We start from the raw sequence: 27675 nt of genomic DNA on the forward strand, positions 1-27675 counted from the left end.
TTCCCCACCGAGTTGGCAACTTCGGCGAAAATTGAGGGTTTAAGCGCAGAGAGTTTAACATTTTCCTCTTTGGCTTGACGGAGCTCATTTATCAAAATCGAAACCGTTTCATTGAGTTTAGCGATTTTGGCTTTCATGAATTCATTTTCTTCGCGTAAATTTGTCCGACCCACGGACTCACCTTCGCTAAAGTCTTCCTCGACTTCATCGGTAGCTTCCATGTAAGAACCCTCATTATCTGAGGTTTCCGACATGTCTAAACGTTTTTAGTTTTTTACAATGGCGATAAATATCAGTAAGAGAGAAAAGAACAAAAAAAACCAATTATTTTGTAGACAAAGTCTCACCTGCTGTAATTTGCACAACCGACGATCTTTAGATCTGGACTGAATACAATAACAACCCATTCACAGAACTCTCCCGAATAATCAGTATTCAATCAAATTCCCAAATCGTATGCTCAAAAATCTTTCAACACGTCTGCTTCCGTAGCTTCGCTAGTGGGCACTTTCACTTTGACTTTCCCTTCAACTTTCACTTTTACAACACTATGAATAGTTCTGAATAGGTCTGCTCTTGTCAAGATCTCACTCGACAAAGAGGGGACGCTTATAGGGATAAATAAAGAATTAATTAAGAAAGGCGAAGTTGACGGAGTTTTTTTCAATTCTTTCAAATTTTGTGATATTCCTGTGATTAATATTTATAAGCTTCCAAATATTTCCTGGCTCAGAAATTTCAATATGAATGGTTCTCATCCATCGATTCACTGTGGTGAATTCAATTCGCGTCATGTTATGTGGGGCTGTAATGTAAATGAGAGAAATGGTATAGCTTTGACTGATTGGATGGAAGACTGATTATTTGATTTTCGACAGTAAAGACAAACCCTCTTTTCACTCCGCGAGATGGAATAGGGGCTATAATCCGGATCTATGTTTTCGTTTCGTCTGTAACGAGAGGGTAGTTTTCAAACCTACCCCCTCATTTTAGAATAATTATTTTAGTTTTCATTTTTAGATAATTTTGTTTTGAATTAATTTCCCGAGAAATATTTTCAATTTCCAATTCAGGATTCCGACATCGTTCGGAATTGTAAACATACCGTACCGTTTTTATTCCGTTTTTATTTCCTAAAAACGATGTCGCACCGTATAAAACATCCTGAATTGGAAGAGTTTTTTTTGTTCGCTAGCACAGATAAGTCGAAATTAAAACGTCTTCATCGACGCAAATTTACCGAATTTCGACTGTCGGGCACATCTGATTTCCGCAGCCCCCCTGTGGGTATAAAATCAGATGTCCCACCGCAGTTCACTCACTTCCGGACTTAAAGTAGATGACATTTCCAACCAGTTGTTTATAAATGAACACCTCACAAGATCTAATGAAATCCTATTGAAAAAAACTAAGGAATTATCCAGAGCACGCAATTACAAATTCATCTGGGTGAAAGAAGAGATGATAAAGCCGAAGTGTTGAAAATATTAACTGAAGGAGACTTGGAGAGGATGGTTTGATTCAGTATTTGAGACATTTCAGGGTGATCTTTGCATGTTATGGGTATTTCTTTTCTGTATCAAAATGTGGGAACTCAGGGAACTATCCAGAGTTCCCTGAGTTGTGACCATGATATTGTGTGTCTTACAGAAACCTGGCTCAACAGCTCTATATCTAATGCTGAAGTTTTTCGTGATTCCTTCGAGTTATTTCGTCGTGATCGTGATCAGAGTAACTCTACTAAGCGTGATGGTGGCGGTGTTTTGATAGCAGTCAACAAAAAGTTATGTGCTATTTTGAGGTCCGAATGGTTGTCTGACGCTGAAGATATGTGGCTCACCATAACAGGCGGTTCGTTCGGGTTCCATTTGTGCTGTGTTTATCTGCCCCCAGGTGACTACCAAAGTTTGCAGACTTTTTGCTCAGGATTAGAGAATATAATTGATAACCATCCGAATGATACTTTTGTAATTTGTGGTGATTTCAATTTGCCTTCTATTGAATGGCAATATGATAATGTTAACAGTAGTTTTATACCACTTAATTTTACTGATATTCATACTAATCTTTTCGTAGACACCATTTCGTACTGTGGCCTCTCACAATTCAATCACTATAAGAATGTATCACGCAATACGTTAGATTTGATCTTGAACAATGATTATTCTATTCCAGAGGTTAAGATTTCTAATGAACCTTTGGTGAATGAGGATAAATTTCACAGTACTTTGGAGTTTGAATATGTTGGTGGAACAGGGATCGCTTCTAGTGGGAAAAGGCTACTCAGGACTGGTTTGAATTATTCAAGGGCAAATTATATGCAAATTTCCAACGGTTTGAACGAAATTGAATGGGATGACAAATTTGGGAATCTGGATACTGAGCGGTGTGTTGATTTGTTCTATGGTGAGATTAATAAATTAATTGAACTTCACGTGCCGAAATCGTCATTTTAATCTTTAAGTTTTCCAAGTTGGTTCAGTTTCTCAACTATTCAAGTGGTGAAAGAGAAAAAGACAGCTCATAGAAAGTGGAAACGATTTAAAAATGTTCTCGACTATCAAGAATTCAAAATTTTGAGGAGTCGTTCAAAATATCTGATTGATTCTGACTACATAGAATACTTGAACTCTGTTGAGGCCTCGGTAGGTTCCAATCCAAAATCTTTGTGGCAATTCGCAAAAAATAAAAGAGGCGCTTCAGTTCAGATTACCGCAATAAGAGAAAAGAACACGGGAAAAGAAATTACTGATTATCAGAACATCGCGGAGGAGTTTCCTGATCATTTTGCTTCCGTTTTTAATCCATCTAATGTAATTAATCCTCCCAATCCAATGTCAAAATGTAGAATCCTGTAGCATACCGCCTGAAGCTATTTTGAAAAAAATTAAAGATTTACCAAATAAACCTGCAGGACCGGATAATCTGCCAACATGCTTACTGAAGAATTGCGCTACTGCTTTCGTTACTCCTCTCCATAGGCTGTTCAATAAGTCTCTGAGTGTAGGTTGCTTTCCGACAATCTGGAAGACAGCCTTAATTGTGCCAATTCATAAATCGGGAAATAAACAACTTTTAGAGAATTATAGGCCAATATCTAAATTGTGCATCATAGCTAAAGTTTTTGAATCACTCATATACGACCATTTATATAGCGTAGTCAAGAACATAATTAACGTTGAGCAGCATGGGTTTATGAGGGGACGTTCTGTAGAAACCAACTTATTTTTATATTCAAATTTTCTTCTCGAACAGATGAACGCCGGATTTCAGGTGGATACTATCTATGCTGATTTCAGCAGGGCTTTTGACAAAATTGACCACAGTATCTTAATTCCGAGGCTTGCTGAGGTTGGTGTACATGGTAGTTTGCTGAGATGGATCACTTCTTATATCAATAACATACGTCAATCAGTAGTTATCGGTGATTTTTGTTCCTCTTACAAGAATCTTACTTCTGGAGTACCACAAGGGTCTCATTTGGGACCTTTGCTCTTTAATATATATATATATATGTCAACAACATTGCGCGGTGCTTCAGATTTGCTAGGTTTCTAATGTATGCTGATGACCTGAAGATTTTTTGTGCCATAGCTAGTATATTAGATTCGGCCAAGCTTCAGGAAGACTTGAACAGACTCTTCAAATATTGCCAAGAAAACTTTCTTTTTTTCAATTTCAGTAAGTGCCATTTCATGACATTTTCACGCAGTAAAAATATTATCAGTGCCCAATATCAAATAAACCACAATATGTTGAATAGAGTCTTTGTAATGAAAGATTTGGGTATTTTATATGACTCTAAGCTTATTTTCGATCACCACATTAATTATATTTCCAAAAAGGCTCATAAGATGCTAGGCTTCATAATAAGAGTTTGTAAAAATTTTCGTCAATACCAGTCTATCCGAGCTCTATATATAGCATATGTGCAGAGTATTCTAACCTTTGGATCTGTTATTTGGAATCCATGCTATAATGTTTATATCAATCGGTTGGAGAATGTTCAGAATAAGCTCATTGGGTATGTGAATAAGAAATTTCATCTAAATAGCATTCACAGGGGACGAATCATGAAAAATTTGAAATTGTTAAGCCTTGCTGATCTACGAATGATGAGAGATGTGAAGTTCATATACAAAATTTTAAATGTCTCTAACTGCAGCGAAATTGTTAATATGCTCACCTTCAACGTCCCATCATATAACACGCGAAATAAATATTTATTTCATATAGGTCAAAGTTCCACCAATTATCGCCTGAATTCGCCTCTGATTAGATGCCTCAGGTCATTCAATTCGATATCCAGTCATGTAAATGTGGATCCTTTTTCACAGTCATTTGGGAGTTTTTTCCTCACTTTGAGGCGTTTATTGATAAGATTTGTCTCATGTAGTGGTATTGTTTTCTGTTATGTTTCGAATATTATAAATACAGAAACTGTGTAGTCTCTGTATAACAAAAACTGCATTTTCGAAATGCCGAATTATCAATACAGAAAGTGTACACTAACTTTATATCAAATACTGCATTTTTATGCAGAACTATTGTAACGGATCAATCCAAACTTCTTTATTCAAGTTGTTTTAAAGTGGACTGTATATTACTTGATGAGTTATTTGGGCTCCTCCGCCACATAAGATTGTGAATGAACAATAAAATGATATTAACAATGCGAATAAGACTTGAATTATCTGAGAGGAATTTCAACTAGGAACAACAAAAGAAATAAAGGAAAGTTCGAAAAAAAGGAAGAAGGACTCACCGTGGTTTCCTTGCCTTTTCTTCACACCAATTTCTAGCCTTGTGATTTCTCCAACTCCACTGTCACCTTCACCTTTAACTAGCGATGAGTCCTTTTTCTCTCAGCTATGCACCAACTTATTAACTAATTTAATCAAAACGTTTATGCGGAAAAGCGAATTTTTCAACCCTTTTAAATTGCGGTAAGACCGGGAACGTGCGACATCGATGCGGAAAACCAAGTGATTGGAAAATCTGGAGGGGATGGAAACGTGAAAGGAATTAAGATGGGATTTCAATATGTGAAAATTCCTCTCAAATTATCATCTGACATCAATCTACCGGGTCAGTCCGACAATGCATCAACCGCATGAATAAAGAAATCCGCATTTCGACTCAATATCGAACATACCCCCCACCCAAAATAGTTATTTTGTAAAGAAAAGAAAAAAAAAATTAGTTCAATTCTTAGAGTTCATCCTTGGCAAGGATCAAAATAATGAAAAAAAAAAAAAAAATGATGGCAAGAACCAAGATCCCGACATCCGAGAACTTTATAGAAAAGGGTTAAATTCAAAATCGCCCAATACTGAAGACAAAAAACTAAATTCAATGGGGGATTATGACTCAACCCTTTTCCTGAAATTATAAACTAATTAGACAAAAAAAAATATTTCTAGATATTTGCCGGGAGTAAAATAACCTTATTAGTCGGTCTGGTGACCGTTCCTTTACTAGAACGAATTTTTAGCACTCGTGGAATGTTATCTCTGCCCAAAATTAGCTCCTGAATGATCCCTATTGGCCATTCAGCTGGTGGGTGACCAGGCTCACCAAAGCACGACATCGCCCACTTTCAACGGGGGAGATGGGGTTGTCCATTTTTTGCGCTTAAGATTTTCCGCGACGCACTCTGGACCCCATCGTTTCCAAAATCCCTGAACGATCCGCTGCGTTAGCTGCCACCTATCCAAGAGGTTCATCGGCACCTCTGTTAAATCTACTTCTGGACGAGACAGAAGTTCCGTACCAATTAAAAAATGCCCCGGAGTGAGCGTTTGAATGTCGTTAGGTGAACTAGAAAGCACTCCGAGAGGGCGTGAATTTAAAATTGCTTCAACGCGAGTACAAACTGTTTGAAACTCTTCCAGCGTGAGAATCTGGGAACCAATTAATCGCTTCAGGTGATGCTTCACCGATTTTATTCCGGCCTCCCATATGCCACCGAAGTTCGGAGCGTAAGGTGGATTGAAGACCCATCGTATTGCTCTAGGCGCTAAATGATTTTTTATTTCCTCATTTCCCGACTGAAGAAACTGCGTCAGCTCTGAAATCTCTCGTGCTGCGCCACGGGAGTTTCGTCCCTGGTCAGAATAGATACATGAAGGGATACCCCTACGAGCGATAAATCGGTCAAATGCAGCTAAAAAGGCGGCCGTGGACAAACTTACCACCACCTCAACGTGAACTGCGGGCGTGGCGAAGCAAGCAAACAAAACTATGTATGTTTTTTCCGTTTTAGCATTTCTTCTGGTGGTATATTTCGTAAGAAAAGGACCACCCACATCCACCCCACATTGCGTGAAACATCTTGAAGGTGTAACACGCGATGAGGGAAGATCAGCCATTGGGGGTTGTAACGGAGCCGCTTGAAACCTATAACATGGCAAGCAGTGAAAAATCCTACTACGAATGAGACTTCTCGCCGAAGGAATGTAATATTCTCGCTGTAAGAGAGACTGAACCAACTTTGGACCACCATGACCGGAAAAAAGGTGATAGTGATCGCATAATAGCCTAGCCAAATGAGAGTCCCGAGGAACAAAGTACGGATGCCTCGTGTGATAGGGAAGACTTGCTCTATTTAACCTGCCCCCCACCAGCAAAAAACCCGAGGAATCCAAAAACGGGGAGAGTGCACGTAATTTCGGTGAACATAATTTTCCCGCCTTTAAAGAAATAATTTCGGAGCCCAAGTAATAATCCTGAGTGATGTAAATGAAAAACTTCAAACTATTTTGATACTCTGATGCCGAAATACTTCCCGTCATTTCAGAAGAGGAATGTGACTTGGAAACTCTAGTTTTCAACCTATGCAAGAACCGATATATATAAGAAAACACTCTCTGCGCACGTAATAACGAAGAAAAACGTTCCAAAAAGGTCAACATATAATTCTTCTCGACTGTGGTCACATACGAAACTGGAGGTATAACCTTCGTTTCCGGGAGATCATGATTTACAATAGTGGTCCCTTTAGGCCATGAACTAACCGGAGTTACCAGGAAAGGTGGCCCGGTCCACCAAGTCTGGTTATTTAAAAACTGAGATGGTTTTAGTCCACGACTAGCAGAGTCAGCGGCATTGAGTTCTCCAGGAATGTGTTTCCAAACCGCATTAGGGCATGCTTCGGAAATTTGTACAACTTTATTCGACACGAATGTCTTTAACTTATAAGGAGGAGTTTTAATCCACGCGAGGGTGGTCGTTGAATCCGAAAAACAAATTATTTCCAAATTTGGAAGAGTCAGAGGGAGCGGGTGTAGCAAGCGAATAAGTTTAGTAAGTAAGACAGCAGATCCCAACTCGAGACGATTTATCGTCCAACCCTTGAGTGGGGCAACCTTAATTTTCGAGCGTAGTAAGTTGCAAACAATGCCGTGTTCAGTCTCCACACGCAGGTATACAACTGCCGCCATGCCTAATATACTAGCATCGCAAAAACCGATGATTTGTACCTTAGACGGGGTACTCGGAACTACGCACCGAGGAATAGAAACATTTTCTAACATCTTGAACTCTTTCTCAAGAGGGGTCCATAGCTCAAGTACATCAGAAGGTAACAGTTCATCCCAGTCCGCCTTAATCAGCCAAAGTCTTTGAAGAATCACCTTCATAGCGAAGGTTACCGGAGATAAATACCCATTGTAATCATACACCCGAGCAACACGTGATAAAATGCCGCGTTTAGTAAGAGTTGTCGGGTTATCATCCACCTTGAAGCGAAATTCATCTTGTATAGGATCCCATATTAAACCCAATACTTTAATTGAAGAAGTACCGATAACAGACAGATCTTTCGATTCCATCGCTCAATCATTGCATACTGAAGGACATGAACTTGCCCATTTTCCCAGTTCAAAACCGCCCAACCGGAGTAGAGCCACCAAATCCTGACACAATTCGTTAGCCTCGGTTGTACTGAAAGCACCGAAGAGAATATCATCCATAAATCGACTGGATTCCAGTATCTGTGCCGCTCGCGGAAATTTCGTACCTTCATCTAATATGAGTTGTTTGACAGTTCGTTGAGCTAAAAACGGACTACTCGATATGCCAAATGTCACCGTGCGTAATTCCCATTCCATGATCGGATCGTCGAAAGAAAACCGCCAGAAAATGTGTTGGTACTCGCAATCTTCCGGGTGGAGCCAGATGGCTCGATACATTTGTTTAATATCGCACGTTACAGCGATAGGAAAAAGCCGAAATTGAGTAACTATTTGACCAATGTCGCTCTGTAATTTTGGACCGGTACACAAGGTTTCATTCAAACTGACCCCTAATGAAGTTTTTTCCGCTGGAGAAAATACCACCCTTAATTTAGATTTTTCGGTCGATGACTTCAGAACCCCGTGATGTGTCATTACATAGTCGGATTTTCGAGGAGCTGGAACCATATGTCCCTGTTCTACATAGTCACTCAAATTTTCCTTATATAACTTATAATATTCCGGATCGCGTTTGAACCTACATTCCAGTTTATGAAACCGCGCCAGTGATCGCTGCCGATTTGAGCCTAAAACAGGACGAGAACGATTTTTGAAGGGGAGTCTGGTGATGTACCGCCCCTTTAAATCTCGTGAGACCGTAGAGCAGAAGTGTTCTTCGCAAAAATTATCCTCCGGTGACTGACCCACCCCCGGAATCGAAACATCTTCAGATTCCCAAAACATTTTTAAGGTGTTATTTAGTGACTCTTCCTCCGAAATTGTAAATAGTGAACTGGCAATTTGAGAAACCGTCGATGGTACACTCCCCATTACTACCCATCCCAATCGCGTAGAGATAGCAGATGGATTCCCTATTATATGTTGCGGTTCGTCCGTCAATACATCCAAGTATGATTGAACCCCTAGTAGAATATCAACCGACGCAGGGCGATAAAATTCAGGATCGGCGAGTTGTAGATCTGAGAAGTTTTCTTTTATTGTAGGGGGGAGATTTCCTGTCGGCAGGTTCGAAGTTATTTCATCCACAATAGCCGCTTCGAAACAAAATAGTTGTTCTTCATTGAACACTGACGTCAATGAGCAAGAAATCAAACCGCGAACTGAATAGAGCTGATTATTACCCACCCCAGAAATCTGAAGTTTACACTTCCTTTTCGGAACACCGAGCCGTAATGCAAAGTTCGATGTGACCAAATTCATCTGACTACCAGAATCCAACACCAACCTACAAGTTTGCCATAACCCGTTTATATCTCGAACTCTAGCGCGCGCCGTTCCCAGAAGACAAGTGGTATCCACCGCCGAACATGAACAAGTGTTTACAATTTTTGAACCCTTTGACGTGGAAGGCATATCAATTTTTTGAACCGCAGGAGTAGAGTCAACCGATGTTTTACCTCGCGAACTATTATCGGAAACTGTAGCTCCCTCGATATTCGACCGCTGAAAACATATCAAAGTATTGTGCTTCCTACTTCCGCATTTGCGACAGCAATTCTTAGAATTACAGTTAGCGATCGAATGACGACCAAGGCATGAATAACATCTTCTATGTAATTGTATGAATCTTTTACGTTTTTCAACCGAAGAATGCAAAAATTCCGGACATTGGGCGAACTTATGTGGACCCTCACAACATGGACACACTGAATCCTTTTGATCATTTGAGGTGAAAATAGATTCTTCACGTGTGGTAACCAAAACCTTTTTATTATTAATAGCCACTGAAGAGTGACCTTGAATTTTGGGCTTGAGTGTATCTGAACTCAAGTCATTAACAGCGCACCGATCTCTGAGAAACTTAATAAGTTCAGTGAATTTAGGAAAATCTGTATTCAAAAATTTTGTTTCAAAATCTCGACGGGTATGCGGATCGAGAAGTCTCAAGCTCCAGAACAATAGTGTGAATTGTCCCAAATCCGGTTTCCAGTTTATTCAAACAGTTAACATTAGCCTGCAAAGTGTCACAAAACACTTTCAATGAATTTGGATTGACCGATTTTATAGGTTGCAATGAAAATATTTGATTTAAGTAATGCGATGCTACAACTCTAACATTTGAGAATTCATTTTTAAGGAGATCATAAACAGTCTCGTAGTTATCCGGATCAAAAACCACTGTTTGTGCAAGAGCCAGGGCTCTTCCGTCTAAATAAGAAAGCAAAAAGGCAAATTTTTCTATGTCAGACAAATCCTGGTTGGTATGAATTACTTTATCATAAAGTGCAATAAATCCTGGAAAACTTTCGAGTTCACCGTTGAACCGTGGTAACTGAATTTGCGGCATATAGTTTGGTAAGGATTTAGTCGATTTGGAAGTCTTTTCTTTCCCTTCAACGCCTTGGAAAGTCGATTTGTGAGCTGCTCTAACCTCTACTATTTTATAAAATAAATCATCGAATGCTTTTGATAAACTACTGGTATCCTTTCTTAAATTCCGGTGACGTGCACCGATCGCATCTAATTGCGAAAGATAATTCTCATATTCCTCCGCGATTTGTTCAATCTTCTCAGAGCGAATCATAAAAGAATTAAGAGTGGAAGGAAGTTTCCCAATTAAATCGTACATTTGCTGTACCCTCGTCCAGATTCTATCTAAACGTCCTTTCACCTGTGAAAAAGCACTAACATCCTCGGCGCTGGGTGCCGGAACCCTGGCCTCTGCCTCATCATCCGTATTTCCCATTTTTAAGAATGAAACTATTTCAAGGAATCTAACCTGTTTGTTAAGCAACAATTCCGGCCCCGGTTAAAAATGAAATAAAACCGATATAATGCGTCGATCGCTACGTCGCACCTGCGCGCACCCCGAGCGATAAGAAACTCTGACAGGCTTATCTTAAGCCGCCATGTTACCCCTGAAAAAATTTAATTTTAATTTTTCAAGACCCCTGAATTCTAAAATCCGGCTACCGAATGGACCAATTATGTAACGGATCAATCCAAACTTCTTTATTCAAGTTGTTTTAAAGTGGACTGTATATTACTTGATGAGTTATTTGGGCTCCTCCGCCACATAAGATTGTGAATGAACAATAATATGATATTAACAATGCGAATAAGACTTGAATTATCTGAGAGGAATTTCAACTAGGAACAACAAAAGAAATAAAGGAAAGTTCGAAAAAAAGAAAGAAGGACTCACCGTGGTTTCCTTGCCTTTTCTTCACACCAATTTCTAGCCTTGTGATATCTCCAACTCCACTGTCACCTTCACCTTTAACTAGCGATGAGTCTTTTTTCTCTCAGCTATGCACCAACTTATTAACTAATTTAATCAAAACGTTTATGCGGAAAAGCGAATTTTTCAACCCTTTTAAATTGCGGTAAGACCAGGAACGTGCGACATCGATGCGGAAAACCAAGTGATTGGAAAATCTGGAGGGGATGGAAACGTGAAAGGAATTAAGATGGAATTTCAATATGTGAAAATTCCTCTCAAATTATCATCTGACATCAATCTACCGGGTCAGTGCGACAATGCATCAACCGCATGAATAAAGAAATCCGCATTTCGACTCAATATCGAACAACTATTAATACAGAAACTGTGCAGCCACTTTATATCGGAAACTGCATTTTCAAAATGCAGTTTTTGTTACGAACGGAAGAGAAGAAAGACGGGAGACGACGTACCCCACCCCAATCCTGTTGGGAGAGGCGAAACAGCCTGCGGAAGCGGAACAGCGGAACGACCAGTACGCCTTCTGATTCCAGCAGGAGCGTACACACACTTACCTTATTCAATTAATGTAATACGTAAGCAATAAAACATTAAAACGAACGTAGTTATCTTTAAATCAAGAAATACAGTTCAAAACAGTTTTATTAATACAGAAAATGTACAGTAACTGTATATATATATAAAATAGTGCAGTATCTGTATCTGTACAGTTGCTGTATATTGTGTTTGTTGGGAACAAGATGAAACTAAATTTATCAAAAGCCTAAATCATATTATGAATATGAGTTTTTATTCATATATCTGTAAGCATATTGTACCTCTCTCGCATATGTTTCTCCACAATGTTTTAATGGTCCCTTTTGCATGTTATGAATCCAACATCATTGAAAATGCACCTCGCACACTTTCATCAAAACGAAAAACAGGGTACAGTCTGTTCAATATTTTACACTGTTCAATAGTTTTTTACACACAATTCACCTACTAAACAAATCCTTACTCTCTATCTAAATCTAATAATAATCTAAAACAATATGGACAATGCGACAACGATTCAAACAGCGTTCCAACTTCCAACAAAAGACGATAGATCTTTCGGGAATAATCGGCAATAACGTAGTACCTGCCTTAACTTGACGCCGAATTACTGAAACTGTGCAGTAACTGTATATCAAATACTGTACACTTACTGTATATATCAAATACTGTAAAGTAACTGTGAATCAACAACTGCATTTTTGAAATAAGTAATTATAAATACAGAAACTTTGCATTAACTGTAAATCTATAACTGCATTTTGAAATGTAAAATTATCAATACAGAAACTGTATATCGAACACTGCATTTTCAAAATGCAGAATTATCAATACAGAAACTTTACAGTAACTATATATCCAAAACTGCATTTACAAAATGCGGAATTATTAATTCAAAAATTTTGCAGTAACTGTATATCAAAAACTGTATTTTTAGAATGCAGAATTATCAATACAGAAACTTTACAGTAACTGTACATAAAAACCTGCATTTTCAAGATGCAGAAATATCAATACAGAAACTGTACAATGACTGCATATCAAATACTGCATTTTTAATGCAGAAGTATCAATACAGAAACTGTGCAGTATCAGTACAGCAATTTCTGTACTGCATTCAGGTGGTAATTGTAATCCAGTATCTTTGCAGTTGCTTTTTGTTGAGTTGGAACTATATTCCGAAATTCATTTGTTTATAAATGAAACCGTTTGTGAGATAGAATAACTATAAAAATAACATTTTTTATGGTTTTTTACAGTCTGTATATTTTAAACCGAACCGCCGAATCGGAAAAATTATAAAGGAAAAAATCTTTTGACCTCAAGAACCTACTATCAAAATATTTGTACGAGTCAAAGACTCGGCATGTATTTTATACAATGCTTACACCTGAAACCGTAATTTCTGTATACCAGGGCCCGGCGAATCTCTCGACGGCTCTGGCCCAAACCATTGTAGAAATTGAAACTTACAATCATACAAGTAATTTGATTGTATCTGATAATTATTAGTTATTATTCTCAATTTCTTCCTTTTCGGAATACCGATAGGTAGACTTCTGATGGGGATGTTGCTTGGTGACTAGGTAATAAATGAACCGACCTTCAAACTTCAATTTCAAAGCTTTTCCGATTCTTGACTGCTGTCGCAATAGTTAATCCTGACGTCCAAATTTATTTCTGAATACTCTTGCTATTTCTTTGCTCATACGAAGGTCCTTCGCTACACAATGAGCCAGAAAGTATTCCTCAGACACGGTAAAGCGGTCTTGATGTACTTTTTCTGTGACGCTGAACCGTGCAACGCGTGTATCATCATAGCAATCCATAAACTTCTGGTAATCGCTCCTTCCTTGCATCGGATCTTCCAAAAGACGTACCTCTTCTTCGTCCTGCGAGTACAGGGCTAACCGGTTGAAATGGACCTTTGGTTTTCCTCTGGGGAGCTTCCTCATCCTGTAAACTACATCATTCATCCTCTTGGATAATTTATACGGTCCCTCCCACTGTCTCTGCAGCTTCGGAGAAAAACCTATCCTCCTTTTTAGATTATGTAGCTACACCAGATCCCCAGCAGTGAATCCACCTTCAATAGCCTTGATGTCGTAGCGCATTTTCATTCGGTCACTTGCTTGATGCATTTTATTGCGCACCTTGTCATTAATGTAATCCAGCTTGTCCCTTAATTTACTAACGTATCCTCCCCAGCTACGTCTTCTCCAGGCTTACATCCAAACTCTGAGTAGCAAGGCAGCCTTATTTCTCGGCCAAACATTATACTCGATGGAGTTTCCTTGGTAGATTCTGGAACCGAAGATTTATATGACATAGTGAATAGATGTAAATATTCATCCCAGTCCCACTGGTGATCAGAAACTACTTTGGCTAGATGCTTTCCCATGGTCCGATTCATTTCTTCGAACATGCCGTCTGATTGTGAATGAAGAGATGTAGTCCTTGTTTTGTGAATCCCCAATGTTCTGCATACTTCTTCTAATAACTTCGATTCAAAATTTCGGCCTTGATCACAATGCAGCTCTAGAGGTATTCCAAATCTGCAGAAGAATTCTTTGACCAATTTATCAGCTACCGTACTTGCCTCTTGATTCGGAATACCGTAGGTTTCCACCCATTTTGTGAAATAGTCCATCGCTACCAAAATGTACATGTTTCCGTGGTCTGTTTCGGGAAAGGGGCCAGCGATGTCGATAGCTACTCATTCCATGGGGGATCCGACGTTATATTGCTTCATTGATGCTTCTCCCTTACCATAAGGTCCGTTAGCAGCAGCACAAATCTTGCATCTTCTACACCAATCTTTAACGCCCTTCTTAAAATTTAGCCAATAAAATCGCTGCCTGACTTTTTCCAACGTCTTAGTTATCCCGAAATGTCCACCTGAAGTTCCATTATGTAGTCTTATAAGAATATCTGTAACACGGCTCTTCGGCACAATCGACTGAAGTCTCTGCTTAGTTCCATCTTCATTTTCCCAACAACGTTTCAGAAGACCTCAATCAATCTTACGTTTCCCATTGTGCCCAATACGACTTTATATTCTGGCTCAGTCTGGATACTTCTTCCCAAGTAGGGCGTCTAACGCTTTTTTTCCAACTCAGGATTACCTTTAAGTCGTTGTCTTCCTCTTGTGCTCTTTAAATTTCATCAGGTAGCCAGTCGTCTTCGATCACGGTGGTCCGCCTTAAATCGATCTTTTCTTCCAGGTGCGAACAATGGCTGCAATTCCCGGGACAAGGTCTTCTTGATAATGCTCTGCATTGCGATGGCTAGTCTTCGATCTGTGTTCAGTGTCGAAGTCATACTCTTGCAGCCTCTCAATCCATCTGCTCACTTGTCCTTCCGGGTTTTAAAACTCAGGAGCCATTTCAAAGCAGCATGGTCCGTTTTTAGTAAGAATCTCCTTCCGTACAAATATTTATAGGAATGTTCTACGGACTTGATGACTGCTAAAAGTTCTCTCCTGGTTACGCAATAATTCCGTTCTAGTTTGGACAACACCTTTCTGAAGTACCCGATGACTCTTTCCTGTCCATCCTTAACTCGCGATAGCACGCTCCCAATGGCTATATTACTTGCATCGGTGTCGAGCACAAATTTACCTTCAGCCCTTGCGTAACTCAGAACTGGAGCTGTGACCAGAGCCTTTTTCAATCGTTCGAAGGCTTCAGCGCAAAAATCGGACCATATGTACTCCTGCCCATCTTCCGTCAATTTCGTCAGGCGCTTGGCAACTTTGGCAAAACCAGATACAAATCTTCTTTAATAAGTGCAAAGGCCTAAGAAACTTCGCAACGCACGCTTGTCTTTGGGTATAGGCCATTCCTGCACTGCCTTGATCTTATCCGAATCAACATTCACACCTCAACGTGAAACTACGTGTCCTAAATATTTCATTTATCTTCAAAACAGATTATATTTTTTAGGACTTAGCTTTAGGTTGACATCACGAGGTCGCTGGAAACCCTCGGATAGGTTGCGTAAGTGATCTTGGAATGATTTTCCCACTACTATTACATCATCCTGATACACCAGACAAGTTTTCTAGGAAAGCCGTCTCAATATTGTCTCCATCAGACATTCAAATGTGGCAGGAGCATTGCATAGACCGAAAGGCATCACTTCAAACTGCCACAGGCCCGTTCTTTGTCTTTTGGATCCAAGCCAACCTGTCAATATCCACGCTTCAGATCCAAGGTGGAAAACCAACGTGATCCCGAAAGTGTATCCAGGGTATCATCAATTCTCGGTAAGGGATAGCTGTCCTTTTTAGTGGCCTGATTGAACTGCCCATAGTCTACACAGAACCTAGTAGTTCCCCTTCTTCTTCATTAATACAACGGGCCATATCCAGGGGCTATCGGACGGTTCAATTACACATTCTCTCGCCATGTCTTCAATAATCCTTTCAGCTTCTTCTCTTTTCGCCAAAGGACGACGTCTAGGATGCTGTCGGATAGGTTGTGCATCGCCAGTATTGATTTTATGCTGCACAACATCGGTCTTCTCTGCTCTTCCGTCAGTGGCAAAAACGTCGGAGAACGTTTAAACCAATTTTCTCACTTTGAGTCGTTGGTATCTGTCGAGCTCTTGACACTTTGAAGTGAGGAAGGACACCAGTTCTTCAGAATTCCTTTGTGCCTTTGAGACTTCTGCAGTACTTATCGCATCCGAAATATGGTACACTGGTACACCATGTCCGATCAAGTTATTCTTCTTCAGGGTGACTGGAAACATGTTAACATTAAGCACTCGGATGGGAATACTGTATCTTACTCTTACCGAGGTCTTCCCAAGTAATAATCCTTTAGCTAAGGTTGTATCGTAACAGGGCTCAATTACTCTCACGCAGCCACTCCTCGTTACATCGTCACATCTACAAGTCATTATGGCCTTCAGTTCGCCCTGGCAACGTAATGTCAGTCGAATCCGATATATCTCGTCCTTCACATCATTGAATGGAATCTCTTCACTTCCTAGCTGAAGTACATCACTCTTATCCATTTGGCATCCAAGCTTCTTAACAAGGTCCAATCCCAAAATAACTTCTTCCGTGATTCCAGCTATCAGAATTTCGTGGCTAACTGTTGTGTTTCCTAATTCAATAGTGGAGACGATCGATGCATAATTCGGTATTTCTTGTCCAGACGCAGTTCGAAGTTTGAATTCTTCAACAATTTCTGGACGCATAATGGTCGGGGATAACTATGCTTGATAAATCCTTAGACATTATTCCTCGGCTTACCACTTCGGGGGCATTTTTGGCTTGGGTCGATTTATGCCCCTTATCACCGACCCCTTTTAGTTTCCCTGCCGTGACTCTTTTTCCAATTCTGGACAGTTTCGCTTGAAATGCACACTTTTGTTGCAGTTCCAGCACACAGTAACCTTTTTCCTGACTTGCGATATGCTGAGGATTTCTTATCTGACAATGTCCTCAATAGATCGGTCTGTTTCCTAGACTTGTCTTACACGAAGGTGTCCCCTATGCGACGCTTCCTTCGCTGCCTCAATTTCCAAAGCCTGGGCTAAGGCATCATCTATGTTTCTAGTGCGTGCTAGTCTCAGGGCTCGTTGTATTTCACTTTTCTTTATCCCATCCATGAATGTCTGGATTGATAGCTGTTCCAGGAAGCTACCTGGAGCTCCTCGAGATTTTCCCCTGTTTTCTGCACTCGGTTCTTTATTTGTGCATTATTATTATTATCCCATCCACGAATGTCTGGATTGATAGCTGTTCCAGGAAGAGACCTGGTGCAGATGGATAAGCCAGTCTGACCAATATCGCCACATCAATTTCAAACTCCTGGAGATTTTCCCCTGTTTTCTGCACTCGGTTCTTTATTTTTGCAGTATACTTGTTGTAGATGAGCATCGCATCATCTGAAGTTTCGATGTTAGAACTTCGTAACAGGCTTGTTGACTCTCCGGAATAGTTTGCAGAATGTTCAGTACCTCTTCCGTAGAGCTATTTTTAATGCCGTGGATTTTTCGTTGACGTTCCAATTGTTCGCCAGGGCAGCAGCTTCAAACTGTTTTTGATATGTCGATCAGGGTGTTTTTTCATCAAAAGTTGGAGGATTGATCTTCATTCTACTACCTTCGCCGTCATTTTCCGCTTTCGCTGTGCTGTAGGGTGTTGAAGCCAAAATATCTGTTCTGTTTGACATTTTTTTCGAGGATTCTATCAATTTGGAATGATGTTCAATTATTCCTGCCATTTCTTCAAATTTTCCATAAATATTTTATGATATTCATCATAACTTTTTCGAACTTTTCATCCACTCTTTCATAATTTCAAATTTTTCACTCAACATATGGAACCTCTCGTCCATTTCTTCAAATTTTGCATTTATGGTTTCCAGTTTCTTATCCAATTTATCTGTTGACTCACCACATCGTTACAGTTTTCTGGTCCTTTTTCTCATTTAATTTTCGAGAATTTTTTTCCATTTGGACCATTTGTTCATTCAACTTACAAGAGTTTTCGTCCATTTTCTCATTTAATTTTGGAGAATTTTCTTTCATTTTCTCGTTCGTCTCACTCAAAAAGTCCATTACCGCTTGAGTCTCCATCGTGTTCTGTAGTCTTGTGGTCACTGGCATGAACTCCAAATAACTTTTTATTCAAATGGTAGATATTAGAAAAAATCTGTAGATTGTTGGAAAATCAATGTACATGGCAACAGGACTAAAATTCATACCGTTAAGATCGCAAGTCTCCATACACAACATACGACTCATTAAGTTTTACATAGCATCATAAGTTATCTGAAGTTTATAACAAAATTATATACCTTTTTAACTTCAAATTGAAAGTAATCACATTCGAATTGAGATTAAACAAATTCAAAATGAGAGTAAGCAACTTCAAAATGGTAAACACAATCGAATTTGGAATAGACATATTCAAAATGGGACTAAACAATTTCATATTGAGAACAGTTATTTTCAGTTTTATTTCATATTTGAAGAGAATTGTTCCGAAGTAACTAAGAATCTGACATTCGCTTCTTCCGCTCCTTCAATGTTATCTGGCATAGTTAAAATCCAAAACACTCAAAATGATGTGATCAAAACCATTTTAATTATTTACTAAAGGACCGGCGAACTTTGTTTCACCTTAGAGATACATAAAGTTGTACTAACCATTGCTATTTTTTTGAGCAGGATATAATTATATTAGGTTGAATTAAAGTACAAAATATACAAAAAATTTAATAACATTGAAATTGTACATTATTATTTACATTAAAAGCATTTCCTCTATTTAAGAGAAAGGTACCGAATTGTTGTACATATTATAAATTTTTGTTTTGAATATTTTACAATTCCTTCATTGTAGTACCTTGTGATGAACGATATTTTTAGTTTTTTTTCCGGGTGCGAGAATAAAAAGGGCAGAAGGTTTACCGACTCGTGAACACTCAACATACAACTGGCCATGAGAAAAACAATTATTTTCTAGAATTAAGCCACACACCCAAGAACTGGCCATGCGATTTGTTTTTGGGATCATCGGAACTCTGGGAATAAGAACTTCCTTACCTTTATACTTCCCTCTTAATATTGTGCAATGAATCACGTTACTTTTAAGGTGTTTCACCACAAAACGTGTTCCGTTGCATAATTTTGGCTGGTTAAGATTTTTCAACATACTGACAGCTGATCCAAACTTCAGTTGTAAATTGTGTGGTGGCAAACCTGGTAAATCAAATGAGTTCAAAAACTCAGTAGGATAATTTGTAGTTTCATTCTCGTTTGTTGCATTATCTATAGATTTATAACAAAGCGTGGACCAATAATTTCACTTTGACTGATCAAATTTAACTGATCAACATCTCTGTTTTTTGCTGCAAGAATGGCTCGTTCACTCAAGTGATCCAGGTTTTTGTGGTTGTCAATTATATCTGAAAATACTTTGCTTATTAGCTCATCCTTGGTTGATACAAAAATGCAGAAATTTGGAGGAAATGAAATCAAACCTGTTGATTGATCGACCGGAACACGGCCATTACCTATATCAAGCAATTGTTCAAGAAAAATTCTGGCAGATGGATCACTCAACTCGCATGTTTGTAGTTAATTGTAGTTTTTGCACATAGCGCCACAAAGTTGATTATTTTAGGCAAGCATTTATTTCATCAGCAGCTGTCGATTTTTGCATGACCGGTAATGTTTATCGGAAGTCACCAGACACTAGATTCAATGCGACTGCTACTGCAATTTCTGATTTTGAACGAAGAGTAGCTGAAATTATTGAGATAAGAAAAGTAAAGGAAAAATGAGTCCTCATTCCCTTCTTAAATTGTCTTCATTATCCTATCATAAACTTCCATTTGTTGTGAAGTCAATAGTGGTACATTTGTTCGTACTAAGTGGTTTAAGGCATCTCGATCATACTCTCGTTCGCATTCCTATTTTCCATTGAAAACGTCGTTAGTACCATGATGAGGCGATGGCATTCCTAACTTAACCAACATACTGCTAGACATGAGATAACACAGGTCTTCGATCAAAATCAAAGCCTGGGTATGGATCTCTGCAATAATCACCTCTAGATTAGGATTGCCTGATGTGACACGAATACGATGTAATATTCCTTTTGACATGTCATCTTTGTACTTATTTCACAGTTCACATGAATATAGTATTATATATATAGTTTATTCGATAGAAAACATGCCGAAATAATATTGATGGTAAATGATGTGAAAATCTGGCTTCCAGATGCAGAAACAATTGCTACAGCGATTGTTATATTCCAGGGAGTATCGCTTCCAAGCAGATTGAGCTCTTGACATGCAGCACGAAATGTTGGATACACAACACCATCGACAGTTCGAAGAGACTCGAAAAGTTGACAGTGATAAAGTCCGGAGTGGAATCTAGTGGATAAAGTTTTGAACATTTTCCATGAACCATGCATGGTGATTGGGGATTGATAATGCCACATGGTCCATGAATCATGTTGGTAACTACAATATGATGCAGTTCAGGATCATTCACATGATCAGGAATCTCGGCACATATAACTTCATCTATCTGTTCTGGTCTAATTCTTCCTACTAACCAGATGAGAATTTGTGCATGTGGCAGGCATTCAATTGAATACATCCAAAGACATGATGTACTGTTATATTGTAATATAATCCATTAGCGATATGAAACTGAAGTAGGAAATTGAGAAGCAGCTTCTGATTTCATGGCACCTTCAAAGGCCGCCAAGCATGCGCAAAACTTCGAAGTGCCGGCTGGTGACCGGTGCTGTGTTTTGACGTTTCGCTCAATTATCATCCATCTTTGAGCTAGTGTGCCTGTTGTGATTGTTTACTCCATATAAGTGCATGGAGAACTTATCATGTGATAAGTTCTACATAGGCAAGACCTTCAGAGCTCTGCGTACAAGGATATCAGAGCTCATTAGAAATTACAAGACTTTGGACGTCATTTAAAGATTAACCGACATTATTTTAATAGAGATGACAACGTTATTTATTTTGAGTTCATTGTCAGGCAACAATTTTTTCTAGTTAATTTGCTCCTGACAAATTAGTGCAAGAATTTACGCAGGAGCAAATCGTTGATTTCATTTTTAATTGATTTTGTTTCAGAGATTGGGAGTGAAAACCCTAAAAAGTTAATGAAGAAGTGCAAATACTTCACAATTTGGATAAAGGCAATATATTAAATTTGACAGAAATATATGAAATAACAAGACAATTGAAACGTAACCCAGATAACTGTTTAAATACTCAAGTGGAGGCCCATTTGAGCTATCACCCCATTTTTGAATGTCTGATATAGGAACGCAGCCAATATGGAACGCATCCGTCTTCGGATAACACACGTCAATCGTCAATGTCATCCTGATGTCATCTTACATCTTGACAAAAAAATTTAAGTAGTGGTTTCCAATTTAGTGAATTTTCTAGAAACGTTGAGAAAGTTTGAATTTGTGACAATTTGATTGCAACTTGGATTTCCAAAATTGTATTTATGAGATTAGTTCTGACATGTAACCCTATACCTTATGACAATTAAGTTAATATCGCAGAGAAAAGATCGTTTTAATGTAGGTTGTAAATTTTGTCTTTTAGAGCTCCTGAGGATGCCGTGAGGCGAAACATGTAGAGAGGATTTCAAATAAATTTTTATTTATTTAAAATCTTTTGGTCCATTTAGTACAACCATTTATTTTTCATCATATTTAATATCAAAATGGATTATGGCAGAGTGGTAGGAAATATATTATTTTTTCTACAAGCGTGCGCGTTCAACCTTTTTCCCGCACGCATTTCAAGTTGCAAAGAGACACTTTTCCAAAACGTGCGGGAAAAACGCCTGCTATTTCTTTCCCGCACGCATTTGCGTGCGGGAATGGATTAGCAGGGGTTTTTCCCGCACGCAAATCTTATAGAATAAATTAAAATCTATCATGTCTCTATGCACCGAACGTCAACGATGAGTAACCCATGGTAACGACATGCAGAATTACGTCTGTCATTTTATATGAATTAATCAAATGAGATATGATCTGTATCGTGCAATTGATATATTTATATATTTCAAGCGCTTGTAGAAAAAATATTGTTCCTAACTCTTGCGTAAAGTGTCTTGCCCGCACTCAACTGCTTACCCGAACTCTGCTTCGCATCGTTCGGGCAACGGCAGTTTCGTGCGGGCAAGTATCACTTTCCGCACTTGATAGGAAAATAACTATTTTTCATTTCCCAAAGATCCCTCAAGAAGAGAAACTTGGATGAAAATTTGTATTTCAGATTCAAAAAGCAATGTTTCTCATTTCCGAATATGTCAGGTTCATTTTACATCGTCTGATTTCAATAATCCTAGGGAAGTACCTCAAATATCTGTGAATTCCTAAACCCCCTGTAAATCCACCTTATATCATTAGATAATTAGATTTTCACATCTAATTATCCAAATTCAAATACTAATATTGCATTCATCATATTCGATATATCTTCCATTAAGAATTCTTTATCTACCTCACCAATCGATGAATATCGAGTGAATAGAATTTGAGACAGGGAAGTTTGCTTGTATGGACCAAATAAAAGAAGCTTTCCATTTTGATAATTCTGAAACAGTATATAGATGCTGTAGTAAATTAACTGAAAATAATTTCAATTTTTCAGATTCCTATATGAAGATGAACGTGAATGTGGCAGCAACTGAGTCACACTGTAGCAGCAGCTATTGAAATTTTCTGTTCGGAGACAAACGCGTTACATACCGCTGAGTTTTGTCATCAGATTTATAATTTATTCGATTCATGAAATAGTTCTCAGTTTCAGAATTCGGAATGAAAATGTACCAGGAAGCTAACATAAACCTCACTAATATTTGAGACAAATTATAAAGGATTTCAGAAAATCCACCAATTGATCATAATTTCACTAATTAATATTGGTAATATTGGATACATACTTGTATCCTTCAAGTATTTTTACGATAATTTATATGTATTTTCATGATTTTCCACTTTTTATACCACAAATAATAGAACACTTTACTTATTATGAGAACCCACACCTAAGATGGCGGTCAATTCTGTTGAAAATGGGAGTTAACACTTCTTATTATTTGTGTTCTGTGCTGAAGACTGTACTTGAACATTGACATACTATTCTCGTATTATTTATTGTTATGAGGTCTTCGTAGTTGACTTACTTTCACAGGTTACAGAAATAAACTTTGTCTTATTCTGTGGTGCTTTCACTTCCTCTTCTTCAAGTGTTTCAGTACTCTCACTTCACAGTACACAATATATGACGCTAAGATGTTTTCTTCTTTTCTTTAGTGCCGATTAACAATGGACGTAACCGTGAAACTCCTGTCAAAGTTCGTTCAAATAACTATGTATATAATTTTTTTATATAATTTTCGTAGGGTTCGGTAGAAAGACAGGTGTAATAACACCTGGACTCAGATGCGATAATATCATTAGAAAATATACTAAACCGAATCAATATCGAATATAGTACTTTAACGCTATTAACCGTAACGATACTTACTGGCGTTATTCTCATTTCATCAAATTTTTTCAGAGTTTTAAAGTATTTTATGTTAAACCGGCCGTAGAAGAATACGAAAAATCATCTTTCATAACAAACAGTTCATCCAATCTTGAGGTATAAATGGTGTAACCCACAAAATGGTCAACTTTGTTTAATATATTAAAATATTTTAGTGATGTCCCAATATGAAATTGTTCAGTTTCAATTTGAATGAGTTTATTCCCAATTCGATTGTGTTTACCATTTTGAAGTAGCTTATTCTCCTTTTCAATTTGTTTAATCCCAATTTGGATATGATAAAACTCAATTTGAAGTTGAAAAGATGAACCTTGAAAATAATCATAAGAAACATCGAAAACAAAGATTTGCTATTAATATCAAAAATCCTAACTCAAAAACAAGAACATGTAGTGTCTTTACTGTTGCTAATAGTGAAGAATTTGATTAGGTATCATTCTACAGAAAGTATGTTGCGATGACGATACCCTATATCGTCTATTTCTACGATATTGTAACGGAAAATACTCTAAACAACTGATGGAATGATTATAATTCGAAAAATAACCTGTGAAATAGCCTAGTATATTTGAATGTATCAGATTAAGAATTATATACAGGCCACAAATTTCGTCGCACAATAGCTACACTTCTAGTTAGGAGCTGATATCAATTAAAAGGTCAAAAGGTTGGAGAAGTTCTTCTACACCCAAGGGATACATTGAAGAAAGCATTAATAGCAAAATTGAACCGTCACATAAAATCTTGGGTAAAGGTGAATCATCTGAAGTGCAAAATGGTTGAATCAGTAACAATGGCGGAACATGCAATTTCAAACTCATTCAGACTTTCTCCAGCGTCTGGAATTGTCATGAAAAATTGTACAAACGATTTCATTTTTAATGTGAACTGCTCGATTGTAAAAAAATCTTGTGTGTAATTCGAGCTCAAATTCATTATCGATTTCAAAAGAGCATCGCGCGACGAAGGAGTCTCTTTCAATAGACAATATATTATTACGCGCACTCAATACACAAATAGCTATTTTTCATGATTTCTAATATAAAAGTTTTGAACTATGAATGGTCCCATTCGATTTTAGCCCCATTGCCAACGAAATAATATAGTATATTATGGAACTCCCATTATTGCAACAACTGATTATTATCTATTGACCATTATGATAATGATTAGCTATTACCCATACCTGGCCTGGCCAAGAAACAATCCATTCTGGCCTATCCATAGATGCATATGCGAAAAGGGCATCCCTGGTGATATCTTTGAGTGATTGAATCATTAGTTGCTCTACTTGGACCAACCATTTTTCCACCATTCCCTGAAAATGAATAAAATAATCATATATAATGAGCATAGAAGTAGAATAATTAATTATATTTTCTATACTGTTTTCCTATTTGATGTATTGCGTTGAGAAAATAACACCACTTATAGCTGTGTGCACAGAACAATTTGACAGGATTATTTATATTATATATATTTTTTTTTAATATTTTTTTTTCACCTTTGTAGGGTTTGGCTATGGCAGTGAGAACGCCGGGTCCATGGACCCTCACCCACTGGTCAAAACTCCTCGTACAGATCCTTGTCGTCCACAAAATCACCTCTCTCTGAGAATCAGATATTAATCTTTCTTCCAATCCAAGACGGTGAGTATTTTCAGTTAGGTGTTCTTCAACTAACCCATTCGTGCTGATGATGAGAGGGAGTATCTCGGTGCTGGTAAGTTTATAAATCTCTTTCAGTTCAAATGCGAGATCATGATATTTCGTTTTTTTTTTCAGAGTAAGCTTTTTCGACATTGTCATCTGCTGGAATGGTGACGTCGATGATTATGACCTTCTTCTTCGTCTTGTTAAATATGACAATGTCCGGCCGATTATGGGGAATAGATCTATCTGTGACGAGTGGAGCATCCCAATACAGCTTGATCTTGTCGTTCTCCAGCATCTCTTTAGGTATGTATTCGTACACTTTTTTTGTTCCCTTTATAAGGCCGGCTTGGACGGCGATGGCTTGGTGGTATATTTTTGCCATAGCGTTGTGGCGGTCAGTATATTCTCTAGGGGCCATGATTGGGCAGGACGAGGTGATATGCTGTATGGTTTCGGGTGACTGTGAACATTTCCGGCATTTATCGTTCGCGATGTTTTTACCTATTATGTTTTTCAGGTATGCTCTCGTAGGGACCATCTGATCCTGGATTGCCGCCAACCTGCCCTCTGTTTCAGCAAAAAGGTAACCAGCTTCGAGGTAAGAGACTGATTTTTCCTTGTCAATAGTTTTTCGTTCCAGGGCTGTCGGGTACCTGCCGTGTAGGGCTTTCCCATGCCATTCCTCAGATAGCATCGCCGTTGTGGGAGGTTCAAGTTCACTGTTGGAAGCAAGGTTTAATGCTGTGATGTTTACATCTTCCTCACGCAGTGTTCTGAAGAATGGTGATTTTTTCCTGATGAAATATTGCCTCATCTCCATGACATTTTTATAGTGTGCCCTTTCCACGCTTTGCAGGCCTCTCCCTCCATCTTTCCTGGGTATGTAGAGTCTGTTCACGGTGGCATGAGGGTGGTGTACTCCATGTCTCGTTAGAAGAACTCTTACCTGTGTGTCAATGGCCTTGAGGTCAGTGGTGGACCATTTAACAACTCCGAAGGAATAGGCCAAGCACGGCATTGCCCAGGTTTTTATCGATGTGACCAGTGCTTTGGCATTGAGCTTGCTTTGCAGGATCTTCTTTATTCTGTTCAGGAATGCTGTTTTGAAGATGGTTCTAGTCTTAGAGGTCTTTATTTCTAGACCTTTTATGTCTAGATATTTATATGTTTCCCCTGGGTTTAGGCTCTGAATTTCTGTGTTGTCCTGCACCAGCATTCCTTCTCCATGTGTGAGTTTTCCTCGCTTCACATGCGCAACTGCGTGTGAACCAAAGTAATGGTTCGTATAAATTTGTTTCCAAATCGACAGCCTTTCCAAGATACAGCTTTTGGACGGCGATGACGAGTTTACAGTTTTTAATTTTTTTTTACAGATTCTAAAAAACACAGAGTCATAAGACTATACATACTATGAAGCACTGAGTAGATTGGTACCAGTTTCAACTTCGGCAAGCTCGTAGTTTAGGCGATATTATGCATGCAGAGCTTGAAGGAGATGAGCCCTGATTTCTCTCTTGAAGTTCTGTGCTGGGCACAAGAGAGCAGATTCCTATGTCTTACATTCAAATTATGAATATCAGTTCTATACCTCAGTTTGTTGTGAAGATATGGCGGACATTTCTCAATTATAATTTTATGATAACTACACAAAGCATAATACTCAAAACATTTTTTTATTGGCAACCAGTACAGCGCCTTTAGCATATGCGAGACATGCTCATATTTCCTAATCCCATATATGAACCTGATGCAGCTACATATATTGAACACGCTGTTTCTTGGTCAAGACAAAAGATGTAGACAGTAGAACTATAAAATTAAATTTTGACATGACCAAACTCTCACACAAGACCCTCTTTGTAGTAATAGGCAAATAAGATCTCTGCTGGTAGAGCATTCTCAGGGCCCCATACGCTCTCCTGATCAAACACACAACATGCTCACGAAATCTCAACGAGCTGTCAGGCCCACGTCTCTTACGTTCTCCTGGAAAGTAATGGTATCCCCGCGGATCACAGGCCTGAAATTATTCTCAACAAAGTTTCTATTATTTTTCGACCCAAAAATTATAGCGAATGATTTCCTTGCATTCAATATCAATGAATGTTTTTCCGCTATAAGTGCCAACCTATCTAGATCTTCATGATTCATTCTAACAGCTGCGGTATCAAAATTATTCAGGAGGAAATCAAAAAGAATCTGAAAATCGTCAGCATACATATGAACTTTTCCATGAGGGATACTCT

At 38.4% G+C, this 27675-nt stretch overlaps 1 protein-coding gene across 1 annotated transcript in view; it reads right to left on the reverse strand.

The window, feature by feature from the left end:
• Window positions 1-27675, reverse strand: part of LOC123316425 (dynein axonemal heavy chain 3) — a 2043583-nt gene that overhangs the window by 1379233 nt on the left and 636675 nt on the right. The window contains exon 18 of the mRNA XM_044902499.1: window positions 24961-25092. Within this exon, the coding sequence (XP_044758434.1) occupies window positions 24961-25092 (132 nt within the window). The remainder of the gene's footprint in view (window positions 1-24960; window positions 25093-27675) is intronic.

Source organism: Coccinella septempunctata, chromosome 7, assembly GCF_907165205.1.
Source record: "Coccinella septempunctata chromosome 7, icCocSept1.1, whole genome shotgun sequence".
Classification (NCBI taxonomy): domain Eukaryota; kingdom Metazoa; phylum Arthropoda; class Insecta; order Coleoptera; family Coccinellidae; genus Coccinella; species Coccinella septempunctata.